Genomic DNA, 19,251 nt, shown 5'->3' with positions numbered 1-19,251 from the left:
CAGATGGATCAGAGAAGGGCGAGACACTGTCATGGGGAGCGATGGAATCTGGGATTTGGAGGGTTCTGATCTAAGTCTAAGTCTGATTTAAAACTGCAGTCTATGGCCATAAAATCATATCTTGCATCAGAAATGATGACAAACTGATCAGAGAATAATATTACACTAAGATTTACATTCAAAGGATAATTAAAGTTATGTCATTATTCAGAGTACCAACCAGCATGCGCTGCCCTGTGACGTGACTTGTGGGCAGCCTATTCATGTAGGCATTAATATGATATCATTCTGTTTTGGGGAGCTCGATAAATGGACTTGTAGTTTATTCTCAGCTAAAGGAGGATGTTTACATACATGTGGGAACAGTGTCTCTAGAACTGATGGGTGCTGTGCTATGATATGATAGAAATCCACACCACGCTTTAGTCACCTCAAAATGTGACGCGTTTAAAAATGTTTTAGGGACTTGCATGGGGGCGTGTTTTCAAATTTAGAAAATACGCCCCCGGTGTCCGCAGAGAAGTGGTTAACAGGCATTCGGAGCGGGCTGAATCATTAACACGCTTCAGCCGCTCCCTTAACTCGGCTACTCCGCTGAGATCAGTGACTGACGAAGACGCCACTCACTGCTCCAGCACACTTACTGGACAGACTGACTGACTGACTGAGACACGAGAAAAAAAAAACACACAGCACTTAGAAAAGTAAGGCGGCCGTCACAGCCAACAGCAGCAGCCGGAACAGACACTGTACCTTTTTCTCTGGAGAAAACCTTAGAGGTTCTACAATGTACAAGTCATCGGGACCTACTGGGGAGGGGAGAGAGGGGCCAGGTTAATGATGGAATGGCAAAACAGGAATACATACATGTAACAAGCATGAAGTGACCTTGCAAGTAGTTTAAATAATAAAAAGACACGTCCTAATCATGGCTTTACAGAAGATGACAAAGTTATTTGACTAAAACTACAAACTAAGCTAAAAATCAGAGATTTTTTTATGATCGATTACTACTTGCAAATGTCTGCCATGAGCCAGTGAAGCGCCATGCTCTATTATTACGCTACTTAAGCCTGCATTTGGCCACAAGCTGGCAATGACAGCCTCTCAGCCTCAAGGGCAAACTCAGTCACACACACACCCACACATAGTTGAGGGATAATGAACAGCAGGGGGAGTTTTAGGTTTCAAAAAGACTTGATTCTGTTAATGGCTTGCATCAGCCCCGCTCCCCGTGGGCTTTGTGTTGCTCAATGGCACTGGCAACACCGGGGAGATCAGCCGCAGAGCATGGCGATGTGCGTGAGGGGAAACGGCAAGATGAGAATAGCACTTGGATGTGGACGCCTGGCGCAACTAGTCTGAACTCATGAGAGCTCTGCAGGAAAGAGCACCAAAACCTTGAGATGAGTCAGCATTTCTGCACTTCCTGTTTTGTTTTTGGTTCGATGCCTAAAATAAGGTCTGTGGTTAACACAAGCTTAAGAAATAAAATATGTTAGTCGTGAATTTTGAAGCTTTAAAGGCAGTTGCTAACGAGCGGCTAAATGCGACATCGAGCAGAAGCTGAAGTCATGTGACCGTCATGTAGTTGCAGTTGGTTTATAGCCTAAGCTTTTAGCTACAATAAAAGAAAACAAAGCTGTGAAAGTAGTGTTCATTTGTGCATATTATCTTGTAAGTATGGTAAACCTTCGTTTGGCCACAGAGCTTATTTTCTGCAATAATCCAAAATCCAATCCATTTTTGTCGAGGGAAGCAGCGTGATGCGAGCTCTCGGGTTGGCCGACAACAATCCGTCATCCCTGCACCGCTTTATGAGCCATGACTGTAGTGTGAAGCCTCAATGTTGCAATGACAAAAGGAAGAGGGCGAAACACAATAGATAGAACAACAGAGGGCTGGTTTGAGGAGAGACTTGAGTGTGTGTATATATATTTAGTGTGTGTGTGTGTGTGTGTGTGTGTGTTGGGGGGGGGGGGCTCTTACCTTCTGTAGAGGACAAGTGGAACGACTTGGAGCGAACAAGCGGACAGGTCACCCTGCGCTTTAGGCTCATATCGTCATAGGAGGAGAAGCATCTGACCAGAAAAAGTAGAATGACATCCAAGTTGTTTACATCGTCACGGCTGGTTTACTACAACGATATGAACCCAACTAACAATTCTGTTGGGACTTAATAGCAATAAACGGATACAATTTGTAAAAAGTCCGAAGTCATGATTTGTTAGGTCTGGAGTTCGGATCAATCAGAGGTCGGCTATGCTAACACTGTAGCTGCTCCGTCAACACGTAAAATAACGCCATCTAGACATAAATACGGCAGCTTGTCGTTTGTACCATAGACAGACTTTCTCCACATAGTCTGGTCTCTGGACTAATAGAGCTCTGGGAGACCACAGACCACTACCATATGATTAGTCTCCATTCCTGATTCAGTGACGACAGGACGAGAATCTCAACACTATAATTCGTCTCATTCACGCTTGCGTTTGACGTGACACACCGTAAAGGGAAACAGATAACAAGTGAAGTAAGGATTGATACAGTCTGTTCTGTTCTAAAATCACAATGACAGAACAGAGAATGACAATTATATCATATGTTGCTCAGTAAATTAGAAGCAAAGCCTCCAGACGCAAAGTGTCCTGTTCACATGTGGCGGAACTGTGTGTGTGTGTGTGTGTGTGTGTGTGTGTGTGTGTGTGTGTGTGTGTGTGTGAGAGACAAACCTCTTGGGGCTGGGGTAGTGGTTGCTCTTGGGGAGGGCAGCAGCATTGGTGTTGGGGGTGGTAGAGGAGCTGCGGCAGCACTGCAGACACAGCAGGAGGCCCAGAGACAGACACAGGACCAGGGAGACCACCAGGTAGCTCTGACGGTCAGATACCTGCAGAGGGAAAGCATTTCAAACATCACAATGTGTCCAAAGCAGCCACTGAAAAGCCTGGGAATGACCTACAGAAATGTCCTGGAGGAGCTTCAAATATACAAGTCACACTTTTTTGTTCTTTCAGCTATCGTGTTTTCAGTAGATCCACATTCGACTGTTTCTCAATTTCAGTCTGGCATCAAACACATTGTTGCTGAGATCATTCCAAGCAGGAAACTCTGACTCTGGTTTATGTTCGGCATGGGTGGAGCTTACTGTAAGACACTCAAAACATGGCTTATTCAAAAAAAAAGAAAAGAAAAAAAGAACCTCTTTCTGCAGCTGGTTGACTGTGATGGTGAGGTTGAGCATCAGTTTGGTGACGTTCTCCAGCTGGCTCTGCAGGAACTGAATGGACTCCGTCTGCTTCTGGTCCTGAAAGAAAGCAGTTACTCGTACCGCCGGACGAACGCACGCATGAACAGTTTTATGCCTCATCTTTCTCTCGCTCTCATTTGCCTTCATGCAAACTGACCTGCTCCTCAGCGATGCGGGATGTGTTCTGCAGTTTGATGATGGTCTTGTTGAACGCTCGCTGCATCTCTTCCATCTGTTTGCGGTACCTGAGGACCAAAACAGTGACAACCCGTAAGGAACCACTCCACTCGGTGGTACCGGTCTTATTTATCTAATAAGCAATCAAAACATAACTTCTTATTGTTATTGCTATATCCTTCCACGGCTCGCTGTGTCCTGTGGCTTACCTCTGGCTGAGCTCCTCCAGGTATCTGCTGGACAGACTCATGTTCATCTCCAGGGCCTTGATCCTGTTGTTGAGCCTCATGAACACGCTCTCCTTCTGGCTGGATCCGTGCACCGCGCCGCCGTTCAACAACACGCCATTCCCGATCGTCGCTCCGCCATTATAATCTCCTCCGTTCTGCAGCTCCGCATAAAAGTCTGTAGCTGTCCGGTGGATGTTGCCGTTGCCGTTGGTGCTCAACAGGTCCTCGAGCACCGCGTCTTCCACCCGATGAGGCTCTCCAGCGTGAGCGAGAGGGTCCCCCTGATCCCCGTGAGTCTGAGAGGCTGGGACGCCGTGTCTCTGCGAGTCCCCGCTGTCTGACTTTACCGTGTCTGTGTGAGTGTCGGCTAGTGGCAGAGCTGCTGGCAGCTCAGTAGGAGGGAGGATGAGGTCTTCAGGCCTTGACGCCGTGGGAAGAGACTGAACAGGCTGCTCCTTGACAGGGGGGACCACAACAGCAGGAGAGGCCGTCTCTGAGGCTACCGGCGATGGGGGGGAGCTGATGGAAAGAGTGGGGGTGGCACTGCTGGCCTGCTGCGTCTCTGGGATAGCGACACTTTGGAGGGGCGGAGTGGCGGCTGGGTCGAGGGCGGCGTCTTTAATAGGAGGAGGCAGCTTCTCCTCTTGGGAGGGGGTTGGCGACGTCAGGAAACTATCTATGTCCGAGAAGCTATGAGGGGGGAGAGTGGCTGTTCTGCTGGGCTCTAGGAGGATGTTGAGCTCTGGAGTGTGTGCTTCGGGGGTGTGAGTGTTTGGTTGTGCGGTGTGCGCCTCACCCGAGGTCTTTCTCTCGTTTTGGCCGTTAACGGCCACCTCGGGCTCTGGAGCTTTTTCTGCGAGGGGAAGAGACTCTTTGGGAGTTGTGGGAACAGGGACAGGGATCGCCGGAGGTGTGTACGCGAGGGAAGGGGTGTTTGCGTCGGGGTGCGTCTGCGCTTGAGCGCTCAGCTGCCTCCGCCTCAGGCTGCGGAGCCTCTCCTTGGCCAGCCTGGCGGAGCACCAGCGGTGGAGCAGCTCCGGCAGCGTGGCCATGCAGGACAGAGACAGGGAGGAGAAGGAGGAGAAAGGACAGTAAGTCTGGTTCTCCCACTGGTTCCTGTCTGCCTCCCTCCTCGTCCCCTCCTCCCTCTTCTCTTCCTCCTCTTCTCCCTCCTCCTCCATCAGGGTGACGGTAGATTGTCTGGGCTCCTCCTCCTCCTCCTCCTCCTCCACCAGAGTGACAATCTGTCTGTCGTCATGGGAGTCGGGTAAGGAGGGGGGAGGCGTGGAAGAGTCGCTGGCGGCTTCAGAGTCCTGCTGGGTAGCAGGGTGTTCTGGCTCTGCAGGCTCCAGTCTGGAGGAATGACAAGGATACGAATTTAGAAGTATATTAACAGAGCAGAGAGAAGAAAAGACGTGATCGTGAGAAACAACAGCAAACTAAAATAGTTGTATTCTAGCTTTAAGACCCGACGATAATGCAGCAGTGATGCAAATTGATGCAAAGACTGTTTCAATAAAAGAGCTTGAAAAGATTCCAGCAGGCGGAGAACAAACTACCTATTGAGTCCTACGGACTCAGAGCAGCGTCTGGAAGCCTGTCCCAAACTACAGTTATTGAAAAAAAACAACAACAACAACAACCTTGTGTGTAAAGGCCTTAACCCATCCTTCTGTCACATATAAATCACTTTACATTCATAATGGTTGATAGTAGATCTTTAACGGGTCTTACTCTGCAGAGTCCAGAGATGTTTCAGCTGTAACTTCTGTGCTCCCTTTCTTTTCATCCCCGTCTGCCGTTGCATTACCTGGCATTTAGAAAAACAGATTTAGGAAAAGGATTCAACTCAGAGCACGTCTTTTATAACACTTGATCACTGTGTAGGAGTGCACAGAAATGTATGACTTGGCAGTGGCAGGTTTTCTCCCCGATCCAATATGGCCGTAGGAGGCGACGTGAAGGAACAGAGACCCCCTTTCGCTTCAGAGTGTGGCTGGCAAGCCCATGTTTGGGGAAGTCAGAAATACTGTGAACCGGTCTAGTCCGGTTAGAACTGACCTCTACCGTTTCCCTGCTTTCTCTGCAAGTGTTCATGGAAATCAGAACTGGAAATGTAAAGAGTTTCTCCCATGACAGTACATTTCTGGACTCCTATTTCAATAAAGGGCCCTTGATTTTGTGAAGGAGCATAAAGAAAATAAACTCTGTTAAATCTGTGCGTCAGGAGCAGTTTCCCTTTAACTCGATGCCCGAGGGGAAAACGCTGAGCGAGAGAGTCATGTTGATAAAGAGGGAGAGGAGCAGGATTGGCTTCACAGACCCCCCGCCTCAGTTTTAATTCATCAATGCTCCTCTCTGCCAAGAAGTAAAACACAGATAGCCAAAGTTCTGCTGAAATGCTGTGGGAGACCTCCCCCAACAGCCAAATAAACATCTGGCTTACTCAGCTCAACATACACATGGACATTCACGGCAAATGCATACGTATGCTTGCAGTTCAGTGTGACCCAGTTTCAGGAGGCCCTTAATTTAAACAATATGTGGACAGACAGGCAGGCAGGCCAACAACCAGAGGGGGAAAAGGCAGAAAAGGGGCTGAGCAGTGTGAGGACAAGTACAGAGTGCAGGAAAAGAGGGGAAGTATGGCAGATTTATGCAGAATTACATTTATGCTATTTTTTTTTAAATGTCACCGTGGAGCAAAATGTGGGAAACTGTGATTCTGCCAGCTGGTGCTGCAACATTCTGAAGAAAAGGGTGTTTGTGTCGTTTTTTCAGGAGACATGTAACACATTCAAGTTGTGTCTTCTGTAGAAACATGAGCAGCACTAGTATCATCCTCTATCTGCAAAATGTTTTTCCATCAGCTTTTATTGCATTTTCTTCGTCTTACTGAACTCATTTCCCCACCTCATCCAAGAGTCAAAACTCATGCTAAACTAGGGCTGTTCGATTTTGCCCAAAAATAAAATCCCGATTTTCATCTCTCAAAATCCGATTTTCGATTACGATTATTTTGTGAAAGGCAAAGAAATTATTTCAAATATGCTGTTTTTTATTGAACATTTTGCAAATAATTTCCCCATTGGGATTTGAGTGCAAACCTTGCAAAACATCCCTCAAGGGATAAATATAAAGAACAATTAAACTTTTTGAAAAAACGATTTTACGATTTTCACGTTTTTAACATCGTCCTAACTACATAATCGCGATTACGATTTAAAATCGATTAATTGAACAGGCCTATGCTAAACAATCTTTATGAAAGCTGATCTGGAAACGATCAATGGTCTTACACAGATAAACCGGTTTTACTCTTATATATATATACAGGTAAAAGCCAGTAAATTAGAATATTTTGAAAACCTTGATTTATTTCAGTAATTGCATTCAAAAGGTGTAACTTGTACATTATATTTATTCATTGCACACAGACTGATGCATTCAAATGTTTATTTCATTTAATTTTGATGATTTGAAGTGGCAACAAATGAAAATCCAAAATTCCGTGTGTCGCAAAATTAGAATATTGTGTTAGGGTTAAATTTTGAAGATACCTGGTGCCACAAACTAATCAGCTGATTAACTCAAAACACCTGCAAAGGGCTTTAAATGGTCTCTCAGTCCAGTTCTGAAGCCTACACAAACATGGGGAAGACTTCAGATTTGACAGCTGTCCAAAAGGCGACCATCGACACATTGCACAAGGAGGGAAAGACACAAAAGGTTATTGCTGAAGAGGCTGGCTGTTCTCAGAGCTCTGTGTCCAAACACATTAATGGAGAGGCAAAGGGAAGGGAAAACTGTGGTCAGAAAAAGTGTACAAGCAATAGGGATCACCGCGCCCTGGTCAAGATTGTGAAAAAAAACCCATTCAAAAATGTGGGGGAGATTCACAAGGAGTGGACAGCTGCTGGAGTCAGTGCTTCAAGAGACGCTTGAAAGACATGGGTTTCAACTGCCGCATACCTCGTGTCAAGCCACTGTTGACCAAGAAACAGCGCGAAAAGCGTCTCACCTGGGCTAAGGAAAAAAAGAGCTGGACTGCTGCTGAGTGGTCCAAAGTCATGTTTTCTGACGAAAGCAAATTTTGCATTTCCTTTGGAAATCGAGGTCCCAGAGTCTGGAGGAGGACAGGAGAGGCACAGGATCCACGTTGCCTGAAGTCTAGTGTAAAGTTTCCACCATCAGTGATGGTTTGGGGTGCCATGTCATCTGCTGGTGTCGGTCCACTCTGTTTCCTGAGATCCAGGGTCAACGCAGCCGTATACCAGCAAGTTTTAGAGCACTTCATGCTTCCTGCTGCTGACCTGCTCTATGGAGATGGAGATTTCAAGTTCCAACAGGACTTGGCGCCTGCACACAGCGCAAAATCTACCCGTGCCTGGTTTACGGACCATGGTATTTCTGTTCTAAATTGGCCAGCCAACTCCCCTGACCTTAGCCCCATAGAAAATCTGTGGGGTATTGTGAAAAGGAAGATGCAGAATGCCAGACCCAAAAACGCAGAAGAGTTGAAGGCCACTATCAGAGCAACCTGGGCTCTCATAACACCTGAGCAGTGCCAGAAACTCATCGACTCCATGCCACGCCGCATTAACGCAGTAATTGAGGCAAAAGGAGCTCCAACCAAGTATTGAGTATTGTACATGCTCATATTTTTCATTTTCATACTTTTCAGTTGGCCAACATTTCTAAAAATCCCTTTTTTGTATTAGCCTTAAGTAATATTCTAATTTTGTGACACACGGAATTTTGGATTTTCATTTGTTGCCGCTTCAAATCATCAAAATTAAATGAAATAAACATTTGAATGCATCAGTCTGTGTGCAATGAATAAATATAATGTACAAGTTACACCTTTTGAATGCAATTACTGAAATAAATCAAGTTTTTCAAAATATTCTAATTTACTGGCTTTTACCTGTATATATATATACACACACACACACACACACACACACACACACACACACACACACACACACACACAATACGACAACGTGTGGTTGTTCAAAAAGCAAATGCATGTCTTACATGTGTAATAAAAGAGCTACTGTGTGACAAGCAGTTCTGAAATCTACAGTCTTGTAAAATTCTTGCAGATTACAGTTTACTGTTAAAATACATTCATTAAATCAGCATGCTTCAATTTCTCCTCAAACTACAGTGCATGAATGCATATATTTCACCTTTAGGATAGAATATCATGCTGTTGAGTTAAAATGTGCAGCATCCCACAAACACAGACCACAGTGGCATAACTGATGTTTATAGAAGGACAGAAAAGGATTTAGGTGGGAAACGGGGCCAAATACAAGCCATGTGAAAGGTGACGCAGGAAGTGTGTGATGGATGAGTACCTCCTGTTTCTGTGCTGCCCTCCAGCTCCGGTTTGCCCCCCAGTACATTAGCAGCAATGTTGTTTACCATGTTTAGGATGGCATCTGAAAGAAAAACAACACACACGTTACTCTAGAAGAGGTTTCTGCTACATGAGTTGACAGGTCAAACGTATCAATGACATCACAGGCTTTTCCATTTGCTCTTCCTTTTGCTATTCTGAACTGCTTCAACATTATTTCCCTACTTTTCTGCCCTTTCCCTTTCATTTTTTATTTCCGCCCCCATTCTCCCTTGTTCAGCTCAGAGCCTGCTTGTTTTTATGTGGATTTTCTGAGCCTTGAGGGTTTGTGTGTTCAGTGTTTGTGTGTGGCGATGCACCAGTCCTCCCTTTGCTAAATCAGGAGACTCAGGGGCACCAGTGTGTTTGCGCATGTGTGTGTGTGTGGTTAACAAGGAAAAAAGCTCCAAGGATTATGCAACCAAAACCCTCAAGTATCTCATACAACCCCACTTAAAAAAAACCTTTACAATCCCTTTAATGTTAATGTTTACATGTTTTTTTCTTTCAGTTATCTGAGGATTATTATGCAAACCACACAACACATGTAAAAATGTGTGAAGGTCATTTAAACACGCAGCTTATTTGCTGTAAATGTATATATGAACATATGTGTACATACTGGTCGCTGAGCCAAGCAGGTTTTTAGAGGCTTTGTCCTCTGATGGTTGGTAGCCAGGTGGATAGTCTAAAGAGAAGGACATACTGCAGGTTATATATGAGATAAAAAACATTCAACAAAATAAACAAGTGTGTGCTTTTATGGAATTTGACAAGACATCGTTGCAAAGTGTTGTAAGAATTGAGGAGTCGGTAAAGTGAACTCCGCTGCAAAAGGCCAGCAGATATTAATAGTTAACTCCAGCACAAGTTACTCGGTGACTTAAGATGAAGAGCAGGAATGTAATTTGACTCTCTTCATGGGGGCCCTTTGTAATTTGCAGCACATGTAGGTGCACTTATCTTCCGTTGGTTGGGTAAAATGGTGAATGGTGAACAGTTCCCATTTAAAAAGACCCAACTCTTACCGTAGTCTTCATCCAAGTACTCCAGTCTCTCCGAAGGGTACTGTGAATCTGCTATCTCCTCATACTCCTCCACCATGCTGGTACCAAACACCCTACACAAACAAAACACACACACAATCTGTGTTACGCAAGCCAACCCACTGAAGAAGGTTAAGGGTTTGTTCACATGTTATATATGTCTTATGTCACATTCATGTTTCTGGGGAAAACAACATAAAATGTCATGCAAATGGTAATAATTCATAACCATATCTTTTTACAGCCCCTTTAAACCCCCCAACGGCAGAACAAGCCTCCTGATGACCCTTCTGACCCGGGACAGACATGTAGTGTGTGTTTGTGAGATAAACTGTGCAGAACAACAGAGGACTTGAACTTTGGAGTATGTGAACATGTTAAACACATCGACTAGTAATGTGTAGCAATCCCATTTAACCATATTCTAGATTTGATGAGTGCAAACAGTAAAACAACCACGAAGAGAGGCAGAGAACAAGAGAGATCAAACGCTCAAATACATTTCTTTCATAATCTGATAGTAAAAAAATACAGCATCAGCAGAACTGAGCACATGGGACAATGTGGGATTTTGATATAATGTGGGATTGCGATATAACAAAATAATCAATAAGTGGAGCGTGGTGAATTTCCATTATCGGGATAATTGTGAATATCGTTACGAGCGACATGAAAAAGCTGTCGAGCTCGTTGTCATGGTAGAGAAGTGAAATATAGCAGCTGATTTTAAAAATAAATACAGGATCTAAAATACATCTTTTTTTAAATGTATTTATCCTTTATTTATGCAGGGAGAACTTAAGATTTATTATCACCTTATTCAACATTGTTTGATTGTTTAAAAAAAAAAAAATGTCTTTTATATTTATTTCTTTCGTCACTAAAAAAGGGGTTCTAGTACGTTTAAGTGCCATTTTATGTTTTATTTTATTTTGATGATGAAGAGTCCAGATTGAGACCTTGAGGGAGAGGGTACTACAGTAGCCCAGCAAGGCCAAAGTGTTTGGTCTACAGGCTTGGAATTGGAAGGGTGAGTTGTATTCAGTTGGTTGTAATCTGCAACCTTACAGCTGGATGCCACTCAATCCTACACACTGGCCCTTTAATGCCAATCTAGAGGAATTGGGAAGAGCCATTTACAATCTTACCTGATGAGACTAAGTGGACAGAAGTGTTCTGATCCAAAGTGGGAGAGGAGTTCAACCTACAAGGAAAACAGACAAAGTGATTAGCTGAAAATATCCTCCACAGCAGTACAACAGCAATAATACATGCATTAATATGTGTGCCCACTCCAAAAACCCAGAAATCCACCAAATCCTCGAGAATCACTACAAGAATTGCCAAGCGTCGACAGTATGTAGGTTTATGTGCATGTTCTACTGGTTTGCATGCATTAAAGATGACGCGCCGCCAAAGCTCACCCATTAAAGTGACCATTACAAGAGTGTGTTTCTCTGACAGAGAGAGAAGGGTGCTAACCTTTATGTACTTGATGAACATCTGATGCGAGAGGAAGACAGGAGACAGGAGAAAGACAGAAAGAGAACAAAGAGAAAGAGATCAGTAAAGACTGACTCAAGACTACAAGCAAGTCAAGCATCTGTTAACAGTCTGGATCTCTCATCAGACAAGACACGCTGCCGGTACACGCCGGAGCATCGTTCTGCAACAGATACTAGAAAGACATTTCTAAACAAGCAGTCAGAAAGAGGCACAAGCAAGACAGAGGGACAGACGGACGGACAGACGAGCTCAGGACAAGAATGAGACATAAGTTCTCAGCTGCTTGGGCCAGTGTGGGAATCCTGAAACAATCTAGACAAAACTCAGTTTATGTAATAAAAAACAATTTCATAACGGAGCACATGAATCAAAGTAAGCACCTGCACTTTAACACACACACAGACTCGCCACATAAAAAAGGATAATCATCATTAATCAACCGTTTAACAGGTCTGCACAGAGAATATTTAGAGGTGTGAGAGGAGAGGTCAGAAGAGCACAGCTACTTGGAATTTGTGACATCAACACTTATTTTGGAGTGAAATTGGGGATGTAGTGATGCAGAAATGTTAAATGAAAAAAATCACAAGTTAAAACATAATCTTAGCGGGAACGACTGTAAGTACCGAAGCCCTGAGAGGCAATTATCTTTTGTCTGATCTTAAATAGTCATCTCTTTTGTTTCCATGACCCGTAAGAAAGAAGAAAAAGGATAATCGTTTTAAGTTACTTACATTTTTCTATCTGTGGAACAGGTTTTTTTTTTTGTTTTTTTTTTGTCAGGATCCTATACTGATGTAATATTCATTTCGGCCACAAGAGGCAGAGGTGCTGACTGCTCCATGTGCTAAATACAAATAAAATCATGTTTTCTTCAAGGTGAGAATTCATTTATGTAACTTGTAACAATATATGTTCTTTGTGGATGGAGACACCTCCTATCTAATCTTTTCAACTGGTTTTCATAGATGATAGATTTTTTATAAAAGGAACTAATTAAAATGATCCTTGTAATCACCTGACCAAAATCGTTTACTTGTCTCTCAGGGCTTCCTTTAAAAAGTAACTTGAGCAGCTGGCAAACAATTATAATCCTTTAAGTCACACGCTGATGACTTAATTTCCCGACTGTTAACTGCATTTGGCACCGACTACAAAAAACTGAGACCGGCCCGGCTCCACGAGTTGTGACACCCGAATCTCACCTATAAATCTTCTGACAAGTGAATCTCTGTGTGAACGACTGTGAGGGCGTGTGTTCATGACAGAGTCACATTTCTTCATCCAGCCAGGGGAGGAGGGGGTGACAGGCAGCACTAATGGCTACTGGCTAACTCACCATGAAGTCATAAGAGGGTCCCCTGGGCTTTAAATACATGCTTTAACCCATGTACATGAACGTGTGTGTGTGTGTGTACTGTATATTCATGGACGGGGAGCTGGAATACATGGCTCAGAATGAATAAATCCATTGTTTTTCCTGCTCCTCTCCTTAAGACATAAGAGTACTGTTAGAAGGAGGCGGAGGAGGAGGAGGAGGAGGAGGAAGAAAATAAAGCAGTACCTTCACATATTTAGCATAAAGCTGTTCATCCAGTGGGAAGCTCTGGACTATGCGCTCATCACGGGCGTGAAAAGTACCAAGCTTTACCCACTTGTTGGTAGGATATCTGCAGGCAGAAAGAGAGAAAAGTAAGCGTGTAGGCGAGGGGCTACAAGCGTGCTTCAACACACAATTTCACATGTTCCTAAATGCCACTGTACTCCATGTGACTGGAGGTCTGTCCTTCAATGCCAGCGGTTGGGATTTATGACTTGTTGTGCGAAGATCACGCTGGAAATAAATCGCAATGGCGAAATCCAGAACACAAGACAACGCCAGGCCTCACGGCACTAAAGTGAGAGCTGATAATGCAGGAGGAAGGGGGCGATTTTAACCAGTCCAGTCTCACAGTGGGAGTACATACCTGTCACTGATGGAAACTAAAAAGTCTTTAGGCGTCGATGAGAAGAGCTCAAAGTTGGCGATGTCCAGCTGCTTGACTTGAATAGGCTCGCAGAGCTCTATCACAAACCTGCAGAGAGAGGTAAACAGAGGATGTTTATACAAAGATAGAACCCATGTGGAACCAGTAGTGTGTCGTCGGTACACTCACCAGATTTTGTTGCTGCAAGGATTTAGCATGTAGAGGTCCATATTCTCCATGAGAATAGCTGAAGTGCTCTGAAGAGGAGACAGAAGAATGAGAGCGAATTAGCTTCCATTTATTAACTTGCTTAACAGCCACTGCCTTCTGATGGCAACACTTTGAATGTTCTTTCATGTAAGACGACACATCTGTCCCAGGTCCAGAGAGGGGGGATGCGTGTTTTAACCTTGGCCTCGTTGTTGGCAGAGAGTATCTTGGCACCGCACTCCACGGAGGCGTAGTTGTTCTTGAAGTTCTTCTGGACCTTCTTCACTGGATGGGGGCTGCCACTGGTGGAGGTATGGAGAGACTGACCTGGACAGAGGAAGCGGTACATTTAGGTCACATTACAGAGAGACTGAAAAAAGAAAGAGCATTGCACGAGAGGTTACGCAAGACACATGAACACACGCTCCGCTGACCACTGCACATGGCGTGTACAGCAGAAAGAAAGTAGAGGGAGGGTGAGACAGAGATAGACAGGAATAGAACATGAGGACGGAAGCAAAAGAGAAATAACACGAGTGGTACACAATGCACAAAACAAAGAAGCAATAAGAGGAGATTAAAACAGACATGTGAAGGCCTCCTTTGTCTACGGAGGCAATGCTAACTTCACCCGTCACAAAATGAGATGATCTCTGAGAGTTGAGAGACCAAAAAGCTTGCAGCTTAGAATTGGATATAAAGTGAATTCATGACAGCCTCTGGCAGGCAAACACAACAATAACGCATGCACAAAGAGGATATGACACCATTGACCGGTGTCCGAATGAAACGCACCCTACCCCGATTAAAATAACGGATTTCTCCATGTTTGAAAATGCTGGTAACATTTGTTATAAAGCAAATAATAAATAATAACGCAATTCATTTCAATGCCAAAAAGCCATATATTATACATTTAAAACAGCATCACGGAACACTGCACTTAGTTGTTCATGTGATGTCTCCCTTTCCTTTTGTGCGCATAATGTATCTAAATGTGTTTTAATATTTTATACACTCACTTTTCTCCTTTTCCACCTCCATGACTTGTTTCTTCCACTCGTCGAAGGTCGGGATGTCTTCTTTGCTGGGAACTGAGGGATCAGTCTCCCTGGCAACACTGCCATGTCCTGCCTGTAACACACAATAATAATAATAATAATAATATTTGTATCCTGGCATCAGTTAGCCACTGCATGAATTGCATGCTATGACACACACAGACACACACAGACACACACACAGTAGTCGGCTGGGCCCTGGCCACTAAAGCATTGAAATGCACTGAGCTGTGAATAATATTGTGATGGATTATGTAAGCACCCTTTTGGACCTCGCAAGCCAGTCTGATCCCAAAAATCCATCAACTTAGGAGGCCTCTTATGTAAACAGCCCATCACGTTTGTCGGGAGTCATTTCCAGCTACACACACAGATTAGTCACCGTACACAATGCACACGAAACCCCCCTGGAAGCAAGTCAAATTCCCCCGGATGCACTCGTCTTTCATTATCATTCAACTGTGGGGAGAAACGCTACTGTAAGCAAACTCATTTTGTTACTTGAAACATGCAAAACTGTGTCTAGAACATCTGCGCATGATGAATATTTATGACTTTCATGGTAATCTTGCCAGCAGGTGTGATGATATGTTTTACTGAAACGGACTGACCATGCATGTCAAACAGCGTCCTCGGGCCACTGATCATACTTTTATCCCACTGAGCGCTGTAACACTGACAACTCAAATTGAGCAGAAGAGTGTATAAAATGTATAATGCAACACAAATATTCTTATAAATCATTATAATCTACTTACAGCGCAGTATGGTAATATGATTATACCTCATTTTATAATGACTTTTAAGGAAAATACCACCTGAACTGTGCCTTCTTCAATAACAAAAGACAGACGGGCTGTCCAGGAAGTTCACCGATTCACTACGAATTACAGCTCTTACTTTTCACACTGCGCTGATAATTCTTGCATTTGGTTTCGACTAAAAAGATTTAGATGTCAGATGTTTCTCCATTGAATGTATAATGCATTAATACACAGGAGAAAAAACACAAGCTCCTGACCTGTTCTTGGTCATATTGAGAAGTGTTGCCATCCTGGTCCAAATCAGCCAGCCCACCCTCCAGCTCCTCCTGCTGCTGCTGTTGTTGTTGTTCCTGGTCCACGTGGCCTGAAGTAGACTGGACCTCTGCTTCAAGACCAGAGCTACGGCTCTGGTCTAACCACTGGTCCTCTGTCCCAGCCTGGTCCACACTACAGCACAGACACGGGGCAAATGAAGGTGGAGGGAAGAGATGGTAATGGAGAGGAGGGGGAAGAAGGATAAAGAAGGATTGAGAACACAAATATGTAATCCCTATTCAGTTGATTTTACAGAATTTACAGCCCTTGGTTGTGAGCAGGCAAAACGATGGGGGAAAAAAAAAAATTAAATAAATTTAAAAAAAGCAGAAGTAAGTTGAGAGCAAGGCCAGCGGTCGACGGTTGAGCACAGCAGAGAAGGTGTAGCTTGTACCTTGATTACCTGTCTCTGTGCTTTGATTGGCTTCCAGGCGTTAAAGACTCACCTGAAGAGAGGCCTGCCAAAAGGGAAGTTTTCACAGGTTGCCAGTTCGGGGGGAATGACCTCGCACTGTGAGTCAGAGTGCTCAGCAAAGACAAAGTTGTCTACTGGGAGTTCATCTCCTGCACTGGCAACCCGCACCGCACTGAGGGAAAGAAAGGACATGGCGTTTACCACACGTCCTTGCACTGGGGAGGGAAGAGAGAGGAGGGTGGCACGGGGAGAGAGAGGAGGGATGGGGATGAAGAAGAAGAGGAGGGGAGCTTGGGAGAGAAAGAAGTGGATGGATAAAGGTGGGGTGGGGAGGTCGCTCGCCGGTGGGGCTCTTCATCTGCATGTCTTTAAATGTCCTGATGCCGCTTTGAGAAAGGAGTTTGATACAAAAGGATGGATATATTCTTCTTGTTTTGACCCCGGGGGATATGCAGACTAATCTTGGTCAAAGTTCCATGTCCACACGGGCGATTTTCCACAATGTCCACGTCCTTCCATTACAAAGTCCATCAGACAAAATGTAACTGTGTGATCAGTTCCACGTGACTCCTTGACGCGGGCAACCAGTTCCATGAAAAGCGACGTCAAACCAGCTCTCCTTTGATCCCCCCTTTCAGTTTCTGATCAGCCAATAACACTTGTTAAATAATATTAAAAACAATCTAAGTAATTAAAATAAAAACTGAAGGGAACAAAAGTTAACAAATGATTTATTTATAAAATGTGCAAAGGCAAACTGGATTGGGCTGAAACTGGCTTTAACCATCATAAGAGAAGCTTTTTCTAGGTTTATTATTTTTAGTTTGCCAATGTGACTTCTCTGTGGTTACAGCCAACTTCTAATGGCCAGAGAAAAGGTCTCTGGAGCGGGGGAGTGGATGTGAGCTTACCCTGTGTGGGTCTGGCCGGCACTCTGTGAGGTAGGTGTGTTTTCAGCTTCTTCTGGGGATGCGGCCGGGTTCGAGTCCGGGCTGCCGTGTGCAGTGGGGACGTCGCTGACCGTCTCCGCTGGGGCATCTGTGGACGCTTGGCCCTGTGCTGGAACTGGCTCTGGAGCGGAGGACGCAGGGACCTCCTGGTTATGGTCCTGGGTGTCAGTCTGCAGGTCCACGTCAGCCTCGGGGTCTGGGTGGGGTTCTGGCTCAGGAGAAATGGGTACAGTATCTGACTCTGGGTCAGGCTTGGTCTCCTCCCCCTCAGCATCCCGAGGATTCACAGTCTGTTGAAATAAAACATAAAATCATTCACATAAATAATAAAAATCCCAAATTTCATTTCTACAGCAAAGATATTATTGAAATACCTACATCTACCCCCTCTTGGTTTGGATGATACCTCGCAGCCCTACAGTAGTTTATTTTAGAACACTTTAACACCTGGTTAACATTACCTGTTCGTGTTGTACATTGTGTGTTGCGAGCAGCTCTAGTGCTGCTCTTTCCGTCTCCAGTCCCATATCATATGATGTGTGTGTCGTCCATTCTTCCAACACCTAGGGAGAAACAGTTATATAAAATATCACTGCAGTGCCTTAAAAATGAACACAGGATGAGATGTCGTGTTTATTTAAAAATAAAAGCATTGTGCGTGAAAATGTCATATGCAAGAAGGTCTTTGCATCTCAGGCTGTGAAGCAGGCTTTTGTTGCCAGACAAAGAGTTTGTTATAAGGCCAGCGACAGACTGCCAGGCCTGTTGAACTGCCCTGGCACGCCTGGCTTGTTGCTGGACCCCTAACAATGATTCCCCTTCTTCTGGACTCACACATGAATACCAAAAACAACACACTCACTTCCGTAAGTCATCATTCATTCTAATATTCATGTGAACACACAACTTTGAGGGCCCATTCTTAAGAGCAGAGGCTATCACATATTTAACCCAGACCTAAAAGAGCAAAAACAAAAAGGGATTGTGGGAAAGCTTTGTTTTCTCCCCATAAAGCAGCTCCTATATCACAACCGCACCTCTTTGACTGATTATACAGAGAAGCATGTTATTGACAACATGAAACTAGGCTGCTTTCTAAGAATTTTTTTTTTTTTTTTACCTGGAAAAGCCTCTAATCTTGTAATGAACACGGCATTCCCTCTTTAAAAGCTTCCCTGACATGGTTTCAAACCCAACAAGATTATCAGTCGTAAAAGGTAGAGAGGTATGGTGAAACATCTGATATACTGTTCTCTTCTTCAGTCACGCCCACCTCGGTGGGAGCAACAAAGCTAGAATCCAGGACCTGTTCTTCATAGCCGCTCCTCCTCTACATGCCTCCTACGTTCACCAGGGGTTCATAGGTCACTTAAGTGCCCGACCCAACTCCCACCACCACCCTCTTGGTGTTATGCTAACTCATACGTTTCACCACGAGCCTAAGTCTAATAATACCGCTCACCATCCCACAGCCGGCCAACGAGATGAACCAGCAGCGTTAACCACACTGAATATTCGGCCATTCATTTTCCGGGTTGCTGTGGCAGCAGGCGGTGCAAAGCAGTCCAAACTCCCCCCCTCTCCCCAGAAACGTTTTCTAGCTCCTCTTGGGAGACCCCAGGGTGTTCCCAAGCCAGATGAGATGAATGATTTCTCCTGCGTGTTCTGGGCCTACCTGGTATCAGTTGGATGTGCCTGAAAAACCTCCAAAGGAATCAGATACCTGATCAGATTCCTGAGCAACCTCAACTGGCTCCTTTCGGCTACATTCTTTTAGTCTCTATCCAAAGCTCATGACCATAAGTGAGGAGCGGGAATGTAGCATACGGACACAGCTATCTTTCCGGGGTGACATCTTCTCAAAGTCCAAAAACGCATGTAGACTAGATGGTCCCTCTAGTAACCCCAGACACTCTTAAGAGCTGGTTCACGGTTCCTCATTGCACCTCCTGGATC

The 19,251-nt window shown here is 44.5% G+C and overlaps 2 protein-coding genes across 6 annotated transcripts in view; one reads left to right on the top strand and one right to left on the bottom strand.

Moving 5' to 3' along the window:
• prkaa2 (protein kinase, AMP-activated, alpha 2 catalytic subunit) overlaps positions 1–19,251 on the top strand; it is a 456,922-nt gene that overhangs the window by 278,403 nt on the left and 159,268 nt on the right. The gene's annotated exons all lie outside the window — the stretch shown is intronic.
• Positions 1–19,251, bottom strand: part of suco (SUN domain containing ossification factor) — a 40,618-nt gene that overhangs the window by 3,218 nt on the left and 18,149 nt on the right. The window contains exons 3-23 of one of the 5 annotated variants that reach the window (XM_084012427.1): positions 17,757–17,858; positions 17,257–17,585; positions 16,377–16,517; positions 15,873–16,062; positions 14,813–14,924; positions 13,990–14,117; positions 13,770–13,837; positions 13,581–13,688; positions 13,178–13,283; positions 11,590–11,610; positions 11,256–11,311; positions 10,090–10,181; positions 9,684–9,749; positions 9,021–9,104; positions 5,389–5,464; positions 3,634–5,007; positions 3,405–3,492; positions 3,200–3,304; positions 2,733–2,887; positions 1,990–2,081; positions 754–809 (exon numbers count right to left, since the gene is read on the bottom strand). In XM_084012427.1, the coding sequence (XP_083868553.1) occupies positions 754–809; positions 1,990–2,081; positions 2,733–2,887; positions 3,200–3,304; positions 3,405–3,492; positions 3,634–5,007; positions 5,389–5,464; positions 9,021–9,104; positions 9,684–9,749; positions 10,090–10,181; positions 11,256–11,311; positions 11,590–11,610; positions 13,178–13,283; positions 13,581–13,688; positions 13,770–13,837; positions 13,990–14,117; positions 14,813–14,924; positions 15,873–16,062; positions 16,377–16,517; positions 17,257–17,585; positions 17,757–17,858 (3,549 nt within the window). The remainder of the gene's footprint in view (positions 1–753; positions 810–1,989; positions 2,082–2,732; positions 2,888–3,199; positions 3,305–3,404; positions 3,493–3,633; positions 5,008–5,388; positions 5,465–9,020; positions 9,105–9,683; positions 9,750–10,089; positions 10,182–11,255; positions 11,312–11,589; positions 11,611–13,177; positions 13,284–13,580; positions 13,689–13,769; positions 13,838–13,989; positions 14,118–14,812; positions 14,925–15,872; positions 16,063–16,376; positions 16,518–17,256; positions 17,586–17,756; positions 17,859–19,251) is intronic. The other 4 variants (XM_084012428.1, XM_084012429.1, XM_084012430.1 and 1 more) reach the window with 4 other exon arrangements.

This window comes from Eutrigla gurnardus (assembly GCF_963514095.1).
Source record: "Eutrigla gurnardus genome assembly, chromosome: 6".
Lineage (NCBI taxonomy): Eukaryota > Metazoa > Chordata > Actinopteri > Perciformes > Triglidae > Eutrigla > Eutrigla gurnardus.
This window is presented reverse-complemented; position numbering and strand designations above follow the sequence as displayed.